Source organism: Panthera pardus, unplaced genomic scaffold (assembly GCF_024362965.1).
Source record: "Panthera pardus isolate Hobbes unplaced genomic scaffold, ASM2436296v1 HiC_scaffold_16, whole genome shotgun sequence".
Classification (NCBI taxonomy): domain Eukaryota; kingdom Metazoa; phylum Chordata; class Mammalia; order Carnivora; family Felidae; genus Panthera; species Panthera pardus.
Window position 1 is genome coordinate 67,328,900 of NW_026526721.1, and position 14,736 is coordinate 67,343,635.

The 14,736-nt window shown below is 41.8% G+C and overlaps 1 protein-coding gene across 4 annotated transcripts in view; it reads left to right on the plus strand.

The window, feature by feature from the left end:
- CASR (calcium sensing receptor) overlaps window positions 1-12,593 on the plus strand; it is a 77,946-nt gene extending 65,353 nt beyond the window's left edge. For all 4 annotated transcript variants that reach the window (XM_053903435.1, XM_053903433.1, XM_019448555.2 and 1 more), the window contains 3 exons: window positions 4,561-4,791; window positions 8,224-8,347; window positions 9,633-12,593. In XM_053903435.1, coding sequence (XP_053759410.1) covers window positions 4,561-4,791; window positions 8,224-8,347; window positions 9,633-11,146 — 1,869 coding nt within the window. In that variant the 3' untranslated portion in view covers window positions 11,147-12,593. The remainder of the gene's footprint in view (window positions 1-4,560; window positions 4,792-8,223; window positions 8,348-9,632) is intronic.
- The last annotated feature ends 2,143 nt before the right edge of the window (window positions 12,594-14,736 follow it).

Sequence of the window (14,736 nt, forward strand, 5' to 3'; positions counted from 1 at the left end):
ATCCTTATCTCCCTGTCCCATCTGAGGCTAGAATTGCAATGTCTCATTAGTAAACTCTTGATACCAAATGTACTCAAGGTTACCTTGTTATCAAGGTCTCTACCTGCTCCACCAATGAAGTCATATTTGGACATTTGAAATCCCTTTCAATACCTCCTTTTTTGGTAACAGCTTTATTGATATATAATTCACATATCATACAGTTCACCTACTACAGTGGTTTTTAGTATATTCACAGAGTTGTATAACCATAACCACAATCAGTTTGGAATCTTTCCACCACATCAAAAAGAAACTTCATACCCTTTAGCTATCACCCCCTACTTTCTCATCCCCCCATTCCTAAATACCACAAATCTACTTTCTGTCTCTCTATATTTGGATATTTCTGCACAGTTCATATAAAGGGAATCATAAAATATGTGGTCTGTGTGACTGACTTCTTCCACTTGGCATGTTTTCAAGGTTCATCCTTGTTGTAGCATGTATCAGTACTTCATTCCTTTTTATGGCTTGAATAGTATCCCATCATATGGATATAACATATTTTATTTATCCATTGATTCGAGTGATATACATTTAAGTTGCTTCCATTTTTTATTATTATGAATTATGAACAGTAGTGTTCAGGTTTTTGTTTGGATATCTGTTTTCATTTTTCTTGGGATTACACATAAGAGTGGAATTCCTGGGTCAAGTGGTAACTCTTATGTTTAACTTTTTGAGAAAGTGTCAAACTATTTTCCAAAGTCTCTGCACCATTTTACATCCCCACCAACAGTGTATGGAGATTTCTCTACATTCTCATCAACCTGTTATTATCTGATCCTGTGCCTTTTAATATGAAATCCAGCCTCTTTGCCTTGAATCCTCTTTACCTATCTACTTTATTTCCTCTTGTTCTCTAGCATGTACACGAATTTTGAGAGACTGGTTTCTTTACTGCCCCCAGAACACTTCATGCTTATTCCTAACTTGATCTTTGTCCATGCTATTCCCACTGTTTTTAACACCCTCCTTCTTTCTGTCCTTTGCCAATCCAAATTTCTACCATGCCTCAAGCCTGTATTGACCTCTTCAGCCCTTTTAAATTTCCATCCCTTCTGAATTTAGCTCTATTTAGAGCTGATACCCTATAAGTTAGCTCATGAGGACTATATTACTATGTCTTATACTACTGCAGCCTAGCTCAGAACACATAGTGGATAGTCTATAAATATTTACTTGTTGACTGATTCTAACAGCACACACATCTCACCCTGTGTTTACAATAATTTTTTAATGGAAACTTTAAGAAAATCATTTTTGATTGACTTCTTCTTCTTTCATGTTAGGATTATGGTAGAAATCTCCATCCCATGCCAATAGCAACACAAAAGGATTACAGCCAGTGGTGATCTTTGAGTCACGTTTCTGTCCAGCCTGACCAATGTAGAAGATAACAATTTAATTATAAAATGACTGTCCCTGTTCCCTTCCTTATTCATCCACTAATGCCTGGAGACTTTCACTGCAGAGAACTTAAAGACAGAGAAAAGGAGAGAGGAAGCTTGTTGCCTGGCATATTGAGAACCAAGGAATTAAACCTGAATAAGAAGGAAGTAAATTTATGCTCAATACTCCAGTTTTATTGCTGTATATATGCTTTTAAAATTATTCTTCAAATAACAGTGATGCTTTTTCAAAATATATTTAATGAGGAAATATTACTGACAAATATTTGCCATGGACATTCTAAATCATTTATATTAGAGGCAGGAGAGTGCAGCAGGAAACGCTCCTGTTTAAATCACAGCTCAAGAACTTTCTAGCTTATGACCGGCAAGTTTCTTGACTTCTATGCCTCAGTTTCTTCATCTATAAAATGAATATAATAATAGAGTGGTTGTGAGGATTAAATGAGATATTGTGTGTAAAGCTTTAGTACAATGCCTGGCACATAGGAAGTGTAAATAAGAGGTAGTTCCCTACCTCTCCACTCTTCTCATCTCCTTTTACACACATCAGAGCAAAGACAGAGTTAGCATGATTGTGGAAAGGACAGTGGAAACTGTATGACTAGGATAAAACATTTGCACTAACAAGTAATGGTAGGTACATGAAACCAAAGTATGGAAGGCTTTGGAAGCTACCTAGAGAAGTTTGAAGAATATTTCATCTGAGCCATGATAGATCCCCAGCAGGATGTGGGAAAAGAAAAGCATGACTATGGAATGGAGGTTCCAGAGTGGGTGGAAGGAATGAGGTTCTAAGTGCTGCAAGAGAAGCTCAGCTGTACACAGCAGAAGGACTGTATGTTCCTCTCAGGGAAGAAAAGCTGTGTCAGGACAAGGATGTGTTGGGGTACAAACAAAAGGATGTACATCATTCTGTATAGGAGGAGGCCAGGTCATTCCAAGAGCATGGAGGAAAAGGAAGGAGAACTGGAGGTATAAAAAAGGAAAATATCTGGGGTACTGCTCTGCAGACAGTTTTAAAAGGTCAGTAAAAATGGAGGAAAAAATATAAGATGGATGACCATCAAGGAAGCCTCAGGAGAACACAGGTAGCATGAATCCTCAGTAGGATTCATTCTCCATCTTTTTGGAGGATAGCTCAGCAGTTCTGACTGCAGAATAGAAGAACAGATAGCAGGAAGGGAAGGACACCCCCTTTTTCCCCATAGCTCTGGGCAAAAGTCAGGGCAGCCAGAGTCTGCCAGGGTAGCAGTGAGGACACTAAAGTAGTAAATCCCATACAGAAGGTTAGGTGAGGCACCCAGGGTGGTATGCTTGTGTGCATACATGGTCTGCCATTGACTCTGTCTCCAAACTTGTCCCAGAGCTGTTTATGAGCAAATTCAGGTGACTCCTTTTCCCTATTTAATTTTCCTTACAATAAATGTTTATTTGAAAGTAAAGTGAATACAGATATATAGTTTTAAAAAGCAGTGTCATCTCTGGAATGAGTAGAATATTAAAGGTGCCCTGAAGGGGCCTAGCTAAGTCACCTAGTTTGTCATGAATATTAACCTGGATAATAGGTGCAAGGCCTCAGTAAAGCCATCCATTAGACAGACTCAACCCAAACTTTTCCCCAGTGTCAGATTAGATGTTGGTTTTTTAGGGGTAACGATAAAAATAATGATAAAAGGGAGAGGTGCCTCTAGATGTACCTCAGGGACCATGAAGCCACAGAACAGAGAGAAGAGTCCATACCAGAGTTTGCAGAGATTCCTCAACCTCTCTGGACCAGCCCTCTCATTACAAGGTGAGGAAACATGCTCAGAGCTGGAGGAGGGTGATAAATCTCGGTGACTTGTGAGGTGCAGTAGAAGCAAGAACACTTATATTCACAGGCTGGACCATGTGTTATTCTCTCTTGATGCCTTGGGACCCCTGGCACATCCCACATGAAGGGGCTGAGTGTTCACTGTCTCCTCCTGACCCATGTCAGGGGCACATAGGAAGCAAAGCCAGGTGCCTAACAATACTACAATAGAGCATAGCCATTAAGAGCGCAGGCTTTGCACCACTTGCTAACTGTGTAACCCTAAACAAGATACTTCTGTTCCTATGCCTCACTTTCCCCATCAGTAAAATGGGGGTGATAGTACTATTTGTTGTAAGGATAAGATTAGATAATAAATATAAGGCATTTAGCATTTGCGCCTAAAATGTAGTAAAATGACCAATAAAGTTTAACAATTATTTAATTTTTTTAATTAAAAAAAAATTTTTTTTTAACGTTTATTTATTTTTGAGACAGAGAGACAGAGCATGAACGGGGGAGGGTCAGAGAGAGGGAGACACAGAATCTGAAACAGGCTCCAGGCTCTGAGCCGTGAGCACAGAGCCCGACATGGGGCTCAAACTCACGGACCGCAAGATCATGACCTTAGCCGAAGTCGGCCGCTTAACCGACTGAGCCACCCAGGCGCCCCTAAAGTTTAACAATTATTATCATTACTTTTTTATACAAGAGTTATATGACATATAAAACCCTGCGAAGATTAAGGGATTGGCCATGACTGTTACAACAGTGATGGTGAGGGCTCCACCCACAGCCTCATTTCTTTCTTCCTTCCACTCACCCCACTCCATGATTTTTGGCAGCAAGACACTTTCACAGAGGCAGCAGCATAAAGAAAGATGGAACAGATCTTAAAAGAACTTCATGCCTCCACTCCTTCCCCAAAACCCATCTCAGAAGGCACCAGGAATGGCTCTGGGTTACAAACCCTGCCCTTCCTGGGGCACCACCAGTTGATGATGTACCTGCAGAAGACTTGATTTGGCCAGGGGCCATGGTGAGATGTGCCCAGTCTACTTTCCTGACTTCAAGAAGGTGTTTTCGCCCCAGTTACAATTTGAGTATCAAGTAAAGCCTGTGGCTTACCAGGGCTACTGCTAACACATACAATTACCTTAGTGTAAATTAGAAAAAGGTGCCTCTTCCTAAAGTTATGTTCCTTCCACTTTGTTAGAACAAGATAGTTTACTGTCCTCATGCAGTACATAACATACTTAAACATATGTGGTAGCCCTGTGGCTTGTACTCAAAGTCTCTGTTCCTCTTTAGGTCCTGAAGCACCTACGGCACCTAAACTTTACCAACAATATGGGGGAGCAGGTGACTTTCGATGAATGTGGGGACCTGGTGGGGAACTATTCCATCATCAACTGGCACCTCTCTCCAGAGGATGGCTCCATAGTGTTTAAGGAAGTCGGATATTACAACGTCTATGCCAAGAAAGGAGAAAGGCTCTTCATCAATGAGGAGAAAATCCTGTGGAGTGGATTCTCCAGGGAGGTATGTGCTGTCCATCAGAACCACAGATGCCTCCACCACAGGCAGGAAACTGTGCTAGACTTCGGAAGGGCCTTAGGCTTCACCACTGGACTTGCAAAATGATGAGACCACTTCCCTCAACTCACTAACTCTTGTTAGCTCTTGTCATATAGCTCTAATGCCAAGGTTCTCCATGAAATCCATGAGTGTTTAGTATACAGATGATAATCCTCAGAAAATTCTTATTCTTTACAAATCTGATCCCTTGGCTAAATGGTTAATAGTTTCCTTGACTAAAACTTTCCCCAACCAGAGTGAAATATTTAAGCAAACAGAAATATCACTCAAGGTAGGGTCTGGACAATTCACACAGAGGTAGTTCCCTGTTATCCAAATAGCTCCGGGCTGACCTATAAATCAAAAGGACAATTTCTTAGAAAATCAAATGGGTTGGTAACTTGGGAAAGATAACATCTCTGAGGGTACTGTGTTACTATAGTTGAAAGTACTAATGTCCTTCACTAGTTCTTTTCCTTTCTTTTCCTTCCCAAGGTCCCAAGAATCTTAGCAATCATCAGGTCCAATACTGTCATTTATATCCCTCTTTCATTAGAAAATAATGCCAATTATTTTCTCTTCAAGTTTTCTAAAAAATCCTCGTCAAACCAGTTATTTTTCTGATATAGTACAAAATTTCCTTTGTTGATTTCCATGTGTTTAACTTTGTAAGATGTCTCCAAGTCAAGCAGGTAGGTGGGGAGAGAAGGGAAGAGTCTTATTAAAGAGACATTTTGAGGGGTGCCTCGGTGGCTCAGTCGGTTAAGCGTCTGATTTCGGCTCAGGTCATGATCTTGCGGTCCTTGAGTTTGAGCCCTGCATCATGCTCTGTGCTGACAGCTCAGAACCTGGAGCCTGCTTCAGATTCTGTGTCTCCCTCTCTCTCTGCACCTCCCCTGCTTGCACTCCATTTCTCTCTCAAAATAAATAAATAAATAAATAAATAAATAAATAAATATTTAAAAAAAATTTTTTTTAAAGAAACATTTTGGAAATAGTATGCACCCTTCTGTGTTACTTGACATGATCATATGGAATGAGAAGAAGAGCTTCTGAAACAATAAAGCAATAAATTGGACAAAACTGTCAAAAACAACCATTTAAGGATGTGGTAATCAACCAAAGCAAACAAAAGCTGAAGTGCCTTTTTAAGAAAAACTAATGAAACTTGGGTAAGAAAAGTCTGTGGCAGTCTGAGGCTGCTCCCCAATTATTTCTAATAATTTGGTTGCTGATTCTTTTAAGTTTTCTACGTGGACAATCATATCATCTGTAAATAACAAGTTTTACTGAGTTCTTTCCAATATTTATGCCCTTATTTTTCTTGTCTTATCCCACTAGCTATGAACTCTGCAATATTTAATAATAGTGGTTATAGTGGGCATTCTTGTTTTAAAAGAAATGCTTTTATTTTTTCATGTAGAATGATGTTTACCTAAGAAGTTTTTATATTGCTCTTTTTAAGTTAAAGATATTTCTTCCTATCTCCCTTTTTCAGGTAAGTTTTTAATTGCTATTTTGTGTTGAATTTCATCAAATGCTTTTTCTTTATCTACTGATGATCATGATTATTCTCCATTAATTTATTAATGCAGTGGATTATATATATATAGATGCAGTATAGATTTTCTAGTACTGAACTTGTTTGCATTCTTGGCACAAACCTAACATGATCATGCTACATATTCTTTCCTATGTCCTTTGAGTTTGTTAATTATTTTAGTGTTTTCATCTATATTCAAGTGATAAAAAGTAGCTGTACTCTTCTCAGGTCCTTTCAGATTCCTTACACTTTGCGTATATCTCCAGGACTTTTATATATTTTTGCTTCCAACAGAACTCACCACACTTTTTCAGAAAACTACCAGCGAGCTAATAGAACCCACTTTGCCCACAGGGCTCAGAAAGGCAGAAGAGTCTACAAATTTACATTTCCCTAAAAAGATCCTTAACAATGAGTGGTGTGGAAGTACAAAAACCCTGGCTCCCTTTTCCTTAGGTCAGGACAGCTCTAAGGAATAACTTACAGTCCAGAGTTCCCCTATGGGATCAGGCAGAAGCTACCCTCTAAGGGACTTTGCTCAAGATCATACCCTTGCTGTCTTCTTCCCTTCTGTGTCTGACTTGCTCCATTCTCTTCCTGGTTTCTTGGGAGAACTTTCCTTGCAAACACTTGTAGACAAATCCACAACTCAGGTCTGCTTCTAAAGACAACTTAAAGTAGTGAGATGGGCCTGTAATTTTTTTTTTCTTTTTCATACTGTTCTCATCTGGTTTTGGAATCAGAGTTATACTGGCCTTTATATAAGAATGAGTTAGAAGATGTTCCCCTTTTTTCCCCCCAATCTCTGGTAGAGTTCACATAAGATTAGATTCATCTGTCCCTTGAAAGTTTAGTGTTTTTTTTAAAAAAGAAAGAATGTTTAATGTCATTTGCCTGTGATAAACAGAGAATGGTGGTCATCTCAGGTATGAATATATAGTAGGGAAGGAAGCAAGAGGTTAGAGGAAAGCATACAGTTAAGTGCAGGTTACTGTTCTAGTCCTAGCTTTTTTTGGGGGTAGTCATTAAAAATGACTGGCTAAAAGTGATTGAAATATGAACAAGTAATGATGGGAAAACAAGGATTATGATTAATCAAATTCCATGCACCTGAAGTCCACTAATGAAATAAATAAATAAAATCTATGTTATCTGAAATTAATATCACTATTGCAGATTTCTTTTGGGTAGTAGTTACCTGACATATTTTTCTGATCCATTTACTTTTGGCTCCTCTATGCCTGTCCTGCCTGCCTTGCTGAGTGGTTCAAGGATCTCAGAAGTCACCCTATAAAGCCTAAAATAAAGTTGCAGGAATTGCAATTCACTGCAAAGTTCAGAATCCCATTTTCTAAACAAATTTCCTCTCATCTCAGCATCTCCCTTTGTGATTATCCCTCTATATGTATGTAGACCTGTGTCCCTGCATCTTTTAGCTTGCCTTAAACTCTTGTTTCCATGGAAAGCAAACAGATGTCCCATTCTGGGACTTGGAGGGAATGGAATGGGGGGGTTATTTAAGGAGGATTTTGGTCACTGTGTAGAGTGGCAACAATTAATCTTCCCAGACTCCCATGGATGTGTGTGTGTGTGTGTGTGTGTGTGTGTGTGTGTGCGCGCGCACGCACACCTGCAGGCACTTGCCCAAGGACACCTCTCCCTTTCTTTTTTTTTTTCCCACCTCCCTTTCATTGATAATAAGAACAAGGATCTCTGGGGCTTCCTCTGTCTGGAATGAGTCTGAAGTCTGTTGTACTGGTCCTTGTGCACAAACTCCTCTTCCGTGCTTGTGTCAAAAGGGGAGACTGATCCCACAGCTGCAGCCCTTCACTTTTGTGCTCTTGGTTCTCTAGGTACCTTTCTCCAACTGCAGTCGAGACTGCTTGGCAGGGACCAGAAAAGGAATCATTGAGGGGGAGCCCACCTGCTGCTTTGAGTGTGTGGAATGTCCTGATGGGGAGTACAGTGATGAAACAGGTAAAGGAACATGCTCTCCTGCAGTGCTCAGTTCACTTTGGAGCACTGGGGTCAGCCAAGTCCCTGGAAGGGGTAGGCTGAGGAGGTACTTCGCACAATTTCTCATTTAACAAGGTATGTCTGAGAGTCACGTTGGGCTGGGCATTGAGGGGGATAGAAAAGAAATATTGGATGCCTTGTAATACCATAAAAGGTTACACATCTTTTGTTTTACTTTGATGCCACTCTCCAATTTGATATTCCTTTTCTTACAGCTCAGTAGCCCTAAATAGACAAAGTTCTGTCTGTTCTACACTACACAATTAATAGGCCATGATATATTGCCTGTTGGGTGCCTGGCATTGTATTTGCTGTCTTACTTACGCTTTTCCTGTACCTCAGTTTCTTCATCTACAAAGTGGAAATAATAATAAACCTATTTTACAGAGTTGGGGGAATTAAATGAGTTAATACTGTTATAGCACATGCTAAGTTCTAGATAAATGTTAAGTAAAAACCTTAACTGGCATTTGGAGATGCTTTACACATATTAACTATAATTGTTATTATTACTGTTATTATCTCATTTCATCCTTACCACAATAATGGGATTATTGCTTTCTTTGCATAGATGATTGAAACTGAGGCTCAGAGAGGTTAAGGAGCCTGACCAAACAGCTAGTAAACAGAAGAGCCAGGATTCCCATCCATATCTCTGACTGAAAGCCCATGTTCCTTTAACTCCCCAAAACTGCAAGGTGTTTGGGACATAGTAGAGCCTTAATAAATGTCTACTGACTGAATGCGTCTGCAGTCTCCCTCATTGGAAAGTCATGAATGTGGAGTGAGGAAGGCACAGGTCGTTTGTGTGGGATATTCTGCCTTGATCGAAGAGGAAGTCTGCTCTGACATGTCCACAAAGTCCATCCATATATCCAAAATGTATCAAGCTGAGTGTGAATACTGTGAGAAGTTGGTAAACTATGCTAGATTCCTGGTATGTAGGCAGCCAGCCACCTGCCCAGCAAGATTGATCATTCTCTGCTAAAGACCGTCAGCAAGTAGTGCTAATAGGGGTAGCACCACCCCCCCACCATGTACAAAGGAAAAAAATAACAGAACTATTAAAAATACATGAAATTAAATAAGTATGTTAACAAACATAAGTCAGAGTTCGATCATTTCACTAACAAAGAAAGTTTAAAGTGACCGCATCCAATAATCTGTATACCCTTACCAACACTTTTACACTCAGGTCTTAGTCTATGCCCCACAGTGACTAACTCTTCCCCGAAACATTTTACAGATGCAAGTGCCTGTGACAAGTGCCCCGATGACTTCTGGTCCAATGAGAACCACACTTCTTGCATTGCCAAGGAGATTGAGTTTCTGTCCTGGACGGAGCCCTTTGGGATTGCACTCACTCTCTTTGCTGTGCTGGGCATTTTCCTGACAGCCTTCGTGCTGGGTGTCTTCCTCAAGTTCCGTAACACACCCATTGTCAAGGCTACCAATCGAGAGCTCTCCTACCTCCTCCTCTTCTCCTTGCTCTGCTGCTTCTCCAGCTCCCTGTTCTTCATTGGTGAGCCCCAGGACTGGACATGCCGCCTGCGCCAGCCAGCCTTTGGCATCAGCTTTGTGCTCTGCATATCATGCATCCTAGTGAAAACCAACCGTGTCCTCCTGGTGTTTGAGGCCAAGATCCCCACGAGCTTCCACCGCAAGTGGTGGGGGCTCAACCTGCAGTTCCTGCTGGTCTTCCTCTGCACCTTCATGCAGATTGTCATCTGTGTGATCTGGCTCTACACTGCACCACCCTCAAGCTACCGCAACCACGAGCTGGAGGATGAGATCATCTTTATCACATGCCACGAGGGCTCGCTAATGGCCCTGGGCTTCTTAATTGGCTACACCTGCCTACTGGCTGCCATCTGCTTCTTCTTTGCCTTCAAGTCCCGGAAGCTGCCAGAGAATTTCAATGAAGCCAAGTTCATCACCTTCAGCATGCTCATCTTCTTCATCGTCTGGATCTCCTTCATTCCAGCCTACGCCAGCACCTATGGCAAGTTTGTCTCTGCCGTGGAAGTGATCGCCATCCTGGCAGCCAGCTTTGGCTTGCTGGCCTGCATCTTCTTCAACAAGGTCTACATCATCCTCTTCAAGCCATCACGTAACACCATCGAGGAGGTGCGCTGCAGCACTGCTGCCCATGCTTTCAAAGTAGCAGCCCGGGCCACGCTGCGCCGCAGCAACGTCTCTCGCAAGCGGTCCAGCAGCCTTGGGGGCTCCACGGGATCCACACCCTCTTCCTCCATCAGCAGTAAGAGCAACAGTGAAGACCCCTTCCCACAGCCCGAGAGGCAAAAGCAGCAGCAGCCACTGGCCCTGACCCAACAAGAGCAGCAGCCGCAGCCACAGCAGCCCTCGTCCCTACAGCAGCAGCCACAGCCACAGCCACAGCCCAGATGCAAGCAGAAAGTCATCTTCGGCAGTGGCACAGTCACCTTCTCACTGAGCTTTGACGAGCCTCAGAAGAGTGCCATGGCTCACAGGAATTCTATGCACCAGAACTCCCTGGAGGCCCAGAAAAGCAATGAGACCCTCACCAGACATCAGGCATTACTCCCACTACAGTGCGGGGAGACAGACTCAGAACTGAGTGCCCAGGAGAGAGGCCTTCAAGGGCCTGTAGACGGGGACTTCCGACCAGAGATGGAGGACCCTGAAGAGATGTCCCCAGCACTTGTAGTGTCCAGTTCACAAAGCTTTGTCATCAGTGGTGGTGGCAGCACTGTCACAGAAAATATACTGCATTCATAAAATGGAAGAAGGTGGCCAGTCCAGGGAGGATCCAGAGAGGATTCCTGGGATCGTGTTCTCTGACAGGGATGAGGAATCGCCCCAGACTCCTTTCCCCTGTGTGTGGAAGGAGGAATAAGACACGCCAAACACCTCAAATTTAGTTGCACTGCTTTAAATAACAGTGAATTGACTAATGTTTCCTCTAAAGTTAAAAAGAAAAAAAAAAAAAAAAGAACCGTGTCCTTCTGTGGTTGGAGATGTCAGAGTGTTGAGATCATCATAGTCAGATTTGCTGTTCATGTCTCTTCCTCTGTTCTCATCCTCCATTCTATCCCATCCAACTGCCCAGATATAAAACCAAGACTTTAGTAACCCACCTATTCCCTTCTTTTTTTCTTAACACCGAAATGCCTGCCCTGAACATTGCAGACAGCCTGGCCCAGACACAAAAGTGTGCAGAGTGAAAAAAGTTCAGACTGGCCACCACTAGAGTTAAGAGTCTGAAAGACAGAACATCATCAGTGCTTCCCAGCACCTTGACAATGGGAAGAGAACTTCAAGTGTTCAAGAGCATAAGGTGAACATGTCCCCTCCTATTTATGAAAACCATAAGATATTTGGTCTCCTACTTGCTGCTGCTATCATGTGACATCTAGAAGATTAGCATCCCTCCTACACCAACATGTCTGGTGGAGAATGTCATAGTGATGCCATGTTTAGATTCCAGGATCACAAGAATCACCTCAAATTGTTGGGAAGGAACTGCATGAATCCAATGAGCTGTATCTGTAATTAATATTGCTATATGTAGCTTTATCTCTAAGAAAATGCTTCTGTTATAATAATGTTATAATAGTTCATGGACAATATAAACTGAAAAAATGTCAGTCTGGTTAATATAAGGCAGTATTATTGAGCTCCTTGCCTATCCTTGCCTACCCCACCACCCTCACCTCCATGAGCTAAGCCCAAGTAAGCCCCAGGGATCCATAAGTTCCCCCAATCCCTGTCCCCAAAGCTTCCCGAAGCCAGATCCACAGCTGACTCTGTGGAAAACAAGATCCCAGTCATTAGCCCCTACCAGTTGCTGGGGTAAGAAAGTGTTCCATGAGAGCTCTCACAGGACATCAGCCTGGCACTCTCCCTGCCAAATGCCATACCTAAAATCCCTCCAGCAGTGGGAATCTGCCCATAGGTGGTTAAAGTGGTTGAATGGCATATTTCTGAGCATTCAGGCTCTGGAGACAGAGAGACCTGGGTTCAAGCCAGTCACTTACAAGTTGGATGACCACAGGCAGGGAACCTTAACTTCACTAAGCCCCAGCTTCTTTGTCTCTAAAATAGAGGTAATAATCATTCTTTCCCCTCAGAGCGCTTATGTGAATTAAATGAGATGATGTATGTAAAGTACTTTAGCATGGTGCCTAGCATATAGTAAGCATTCAATAAATATTAGTTAATATTATTACTGATATTGTAATTATTTTTTTCACTTCATTAAAATATAAAACAAACTTTTTTTACCATTCAGATTTTAATGACAAGCCCACTGATGACACAAACTTTCTTCATAATAACCCCAAGAACTCTGATCAGCCCTAGTAACGCTTGCTCATGGCAACAAACCCAGAAAGTCAATCAGACCCCCCCAGAGGCCCCCATGCTCTGCCTCTATGATCACAACGCCAAGAGAAGAATGTCACCGGTCTGGCAGTAGTTTCTCAGATCACTCTAAATGCTGCTCTTAAGCCAAAGCCAAAATATAGCAATTAAATCTGAGAATGTTGGACTCAACATCATTATCTTCATTTGAGTTGCAGCACAACTCTCAGCACAGATTCAGGAGTGTAAAACGTGAACTTTATTTTTCTCTAACAACTTAGTTTCTATCTCAAATTCTCATTCAGCCTAGTGACAGAAACTTCCATCTTAGTCAAACTGGGGTTTTCTCAGGAACTTCAGAGTTTTCTGAATTGGTTCAGATTTCTGGGCATCAGTTCAGAGGTTTCTTCCTTACCCCTTCCATGAGAGCTTTTAGTGTAAAGGGAGGTGGGGTTCCTCAAACATCAGCAGCTCCTATTGACATCTCTGAGAACATTCTGATCTGGTCCTCAGTAATTGTTATGCCTCCATATTGGCATCCTATGAGGCCTCCCATCCCCATATGGTCCCCGGTCATGGGATCCACAGTGATTTTCACAGCTGTGTCACTTTGTCCCAACTGCTAGGGCCCTCTCAGGCTTGCCAGCTCTCTCATGAATAGAGAACACTGGAGCCTAGGAACTGCCAGGCAGCTCTCAGGCCCCTCCCTCCCGGCCTCTACTTAACTGCTGCCTCCCCATGATGGTATGGAGAATTCATAGAGACTAGCTTCCAAGGTGCCAGAGGGAAAACAGGGCATGTGTCTCCAAATCTGTATAGACATTTGTCAAAGACTGAATAACAGCCCCCCAAAGATGCCCACGTCCTAATCTCCAGAACCTATGATGGTTACGTTACATGGCAAGAGTGAGTTAAGGCTGCAGATGGGATTAAGTTTGCCAATCAGCTGACCTTGGTAGGGAGATCATTTTGGATTGTCCAGGTGGGCACAATGTAATCACCAGCTCCTCAGAAGTGGAAGAAGGAAGCGGAGAATCAGTGTAAGGATGATGTGATGTGAGAAAAACTCCAGAGATCATTGCTGCTTTTGAATAGGGAAAGGAACCATGAACCAAGAGACATGGAGCCTTCTAGAAGATGGAAAAGGCAAGAAAACAAATTTTCCCCAGAGCTTCCAGAAAGAACCAACCCTGTCAAAACCTTGATTTTAGTCCAGTAAGAGCCTTTTCGGACTGCTGGTCTCCAGAACTGTAAGATAATAAATTTATGTTGTTTTACGCCACATAAGTTTGTGGTACTGTCACAGAAGCAACGGAAACTAATACAACATTTTTACTCTACTCCCCCTTTCCTGAGCGTTTTCAGCTCAGGAAACAGTCCAGCGCCTTTCTCAGAGATCCACCTGGTCTCCCTCTAGTGCTCTCCCCACCAACTAGCTCCATCTCTCTCCTCCCCGAAAAAAAGTCTGACCAATATTCTAGTCCTTCAAATCTGTTTGGAGAACTATAAACCTTGTGTTCTTAGTCTTTCTGGGTTTTGGTTTTAGATCATTAACAGCCATTTTCTATCCATTATATGTTAGTAGAACAAACCTGAAAACCAGTAGCTTCCAAAAACAGGGGTTTGTTTTCTCTCTTTTATAAAGTCAGTCAAGAGTTTTTCCAAAAGATTCTTAAGAGTCCATTGGGAATGGAAACTGTTTATTTTTCTTTTGAAAATAAAAATGAATTCTATAATTATGAAGGATTTTCACTCAAATGAGAGAGTTTCCTAGAAGATTTTAAGAACTTACATTAGAATTTTATAGGTAATGATCATCATGCAACATTATCACTCTTCAAGTCCCTATAATCATCAACTACATGATATTATAGTCTCTTTACATAAGAAACTAAAACAAATAAATTTGGACATTAACTACCTCATCTAAGGACATATTATAGTTTATCTGTTATGATATTTAGAATCCAACTCCTGGTTTTCCACTACTCCAATACTCTACCTAT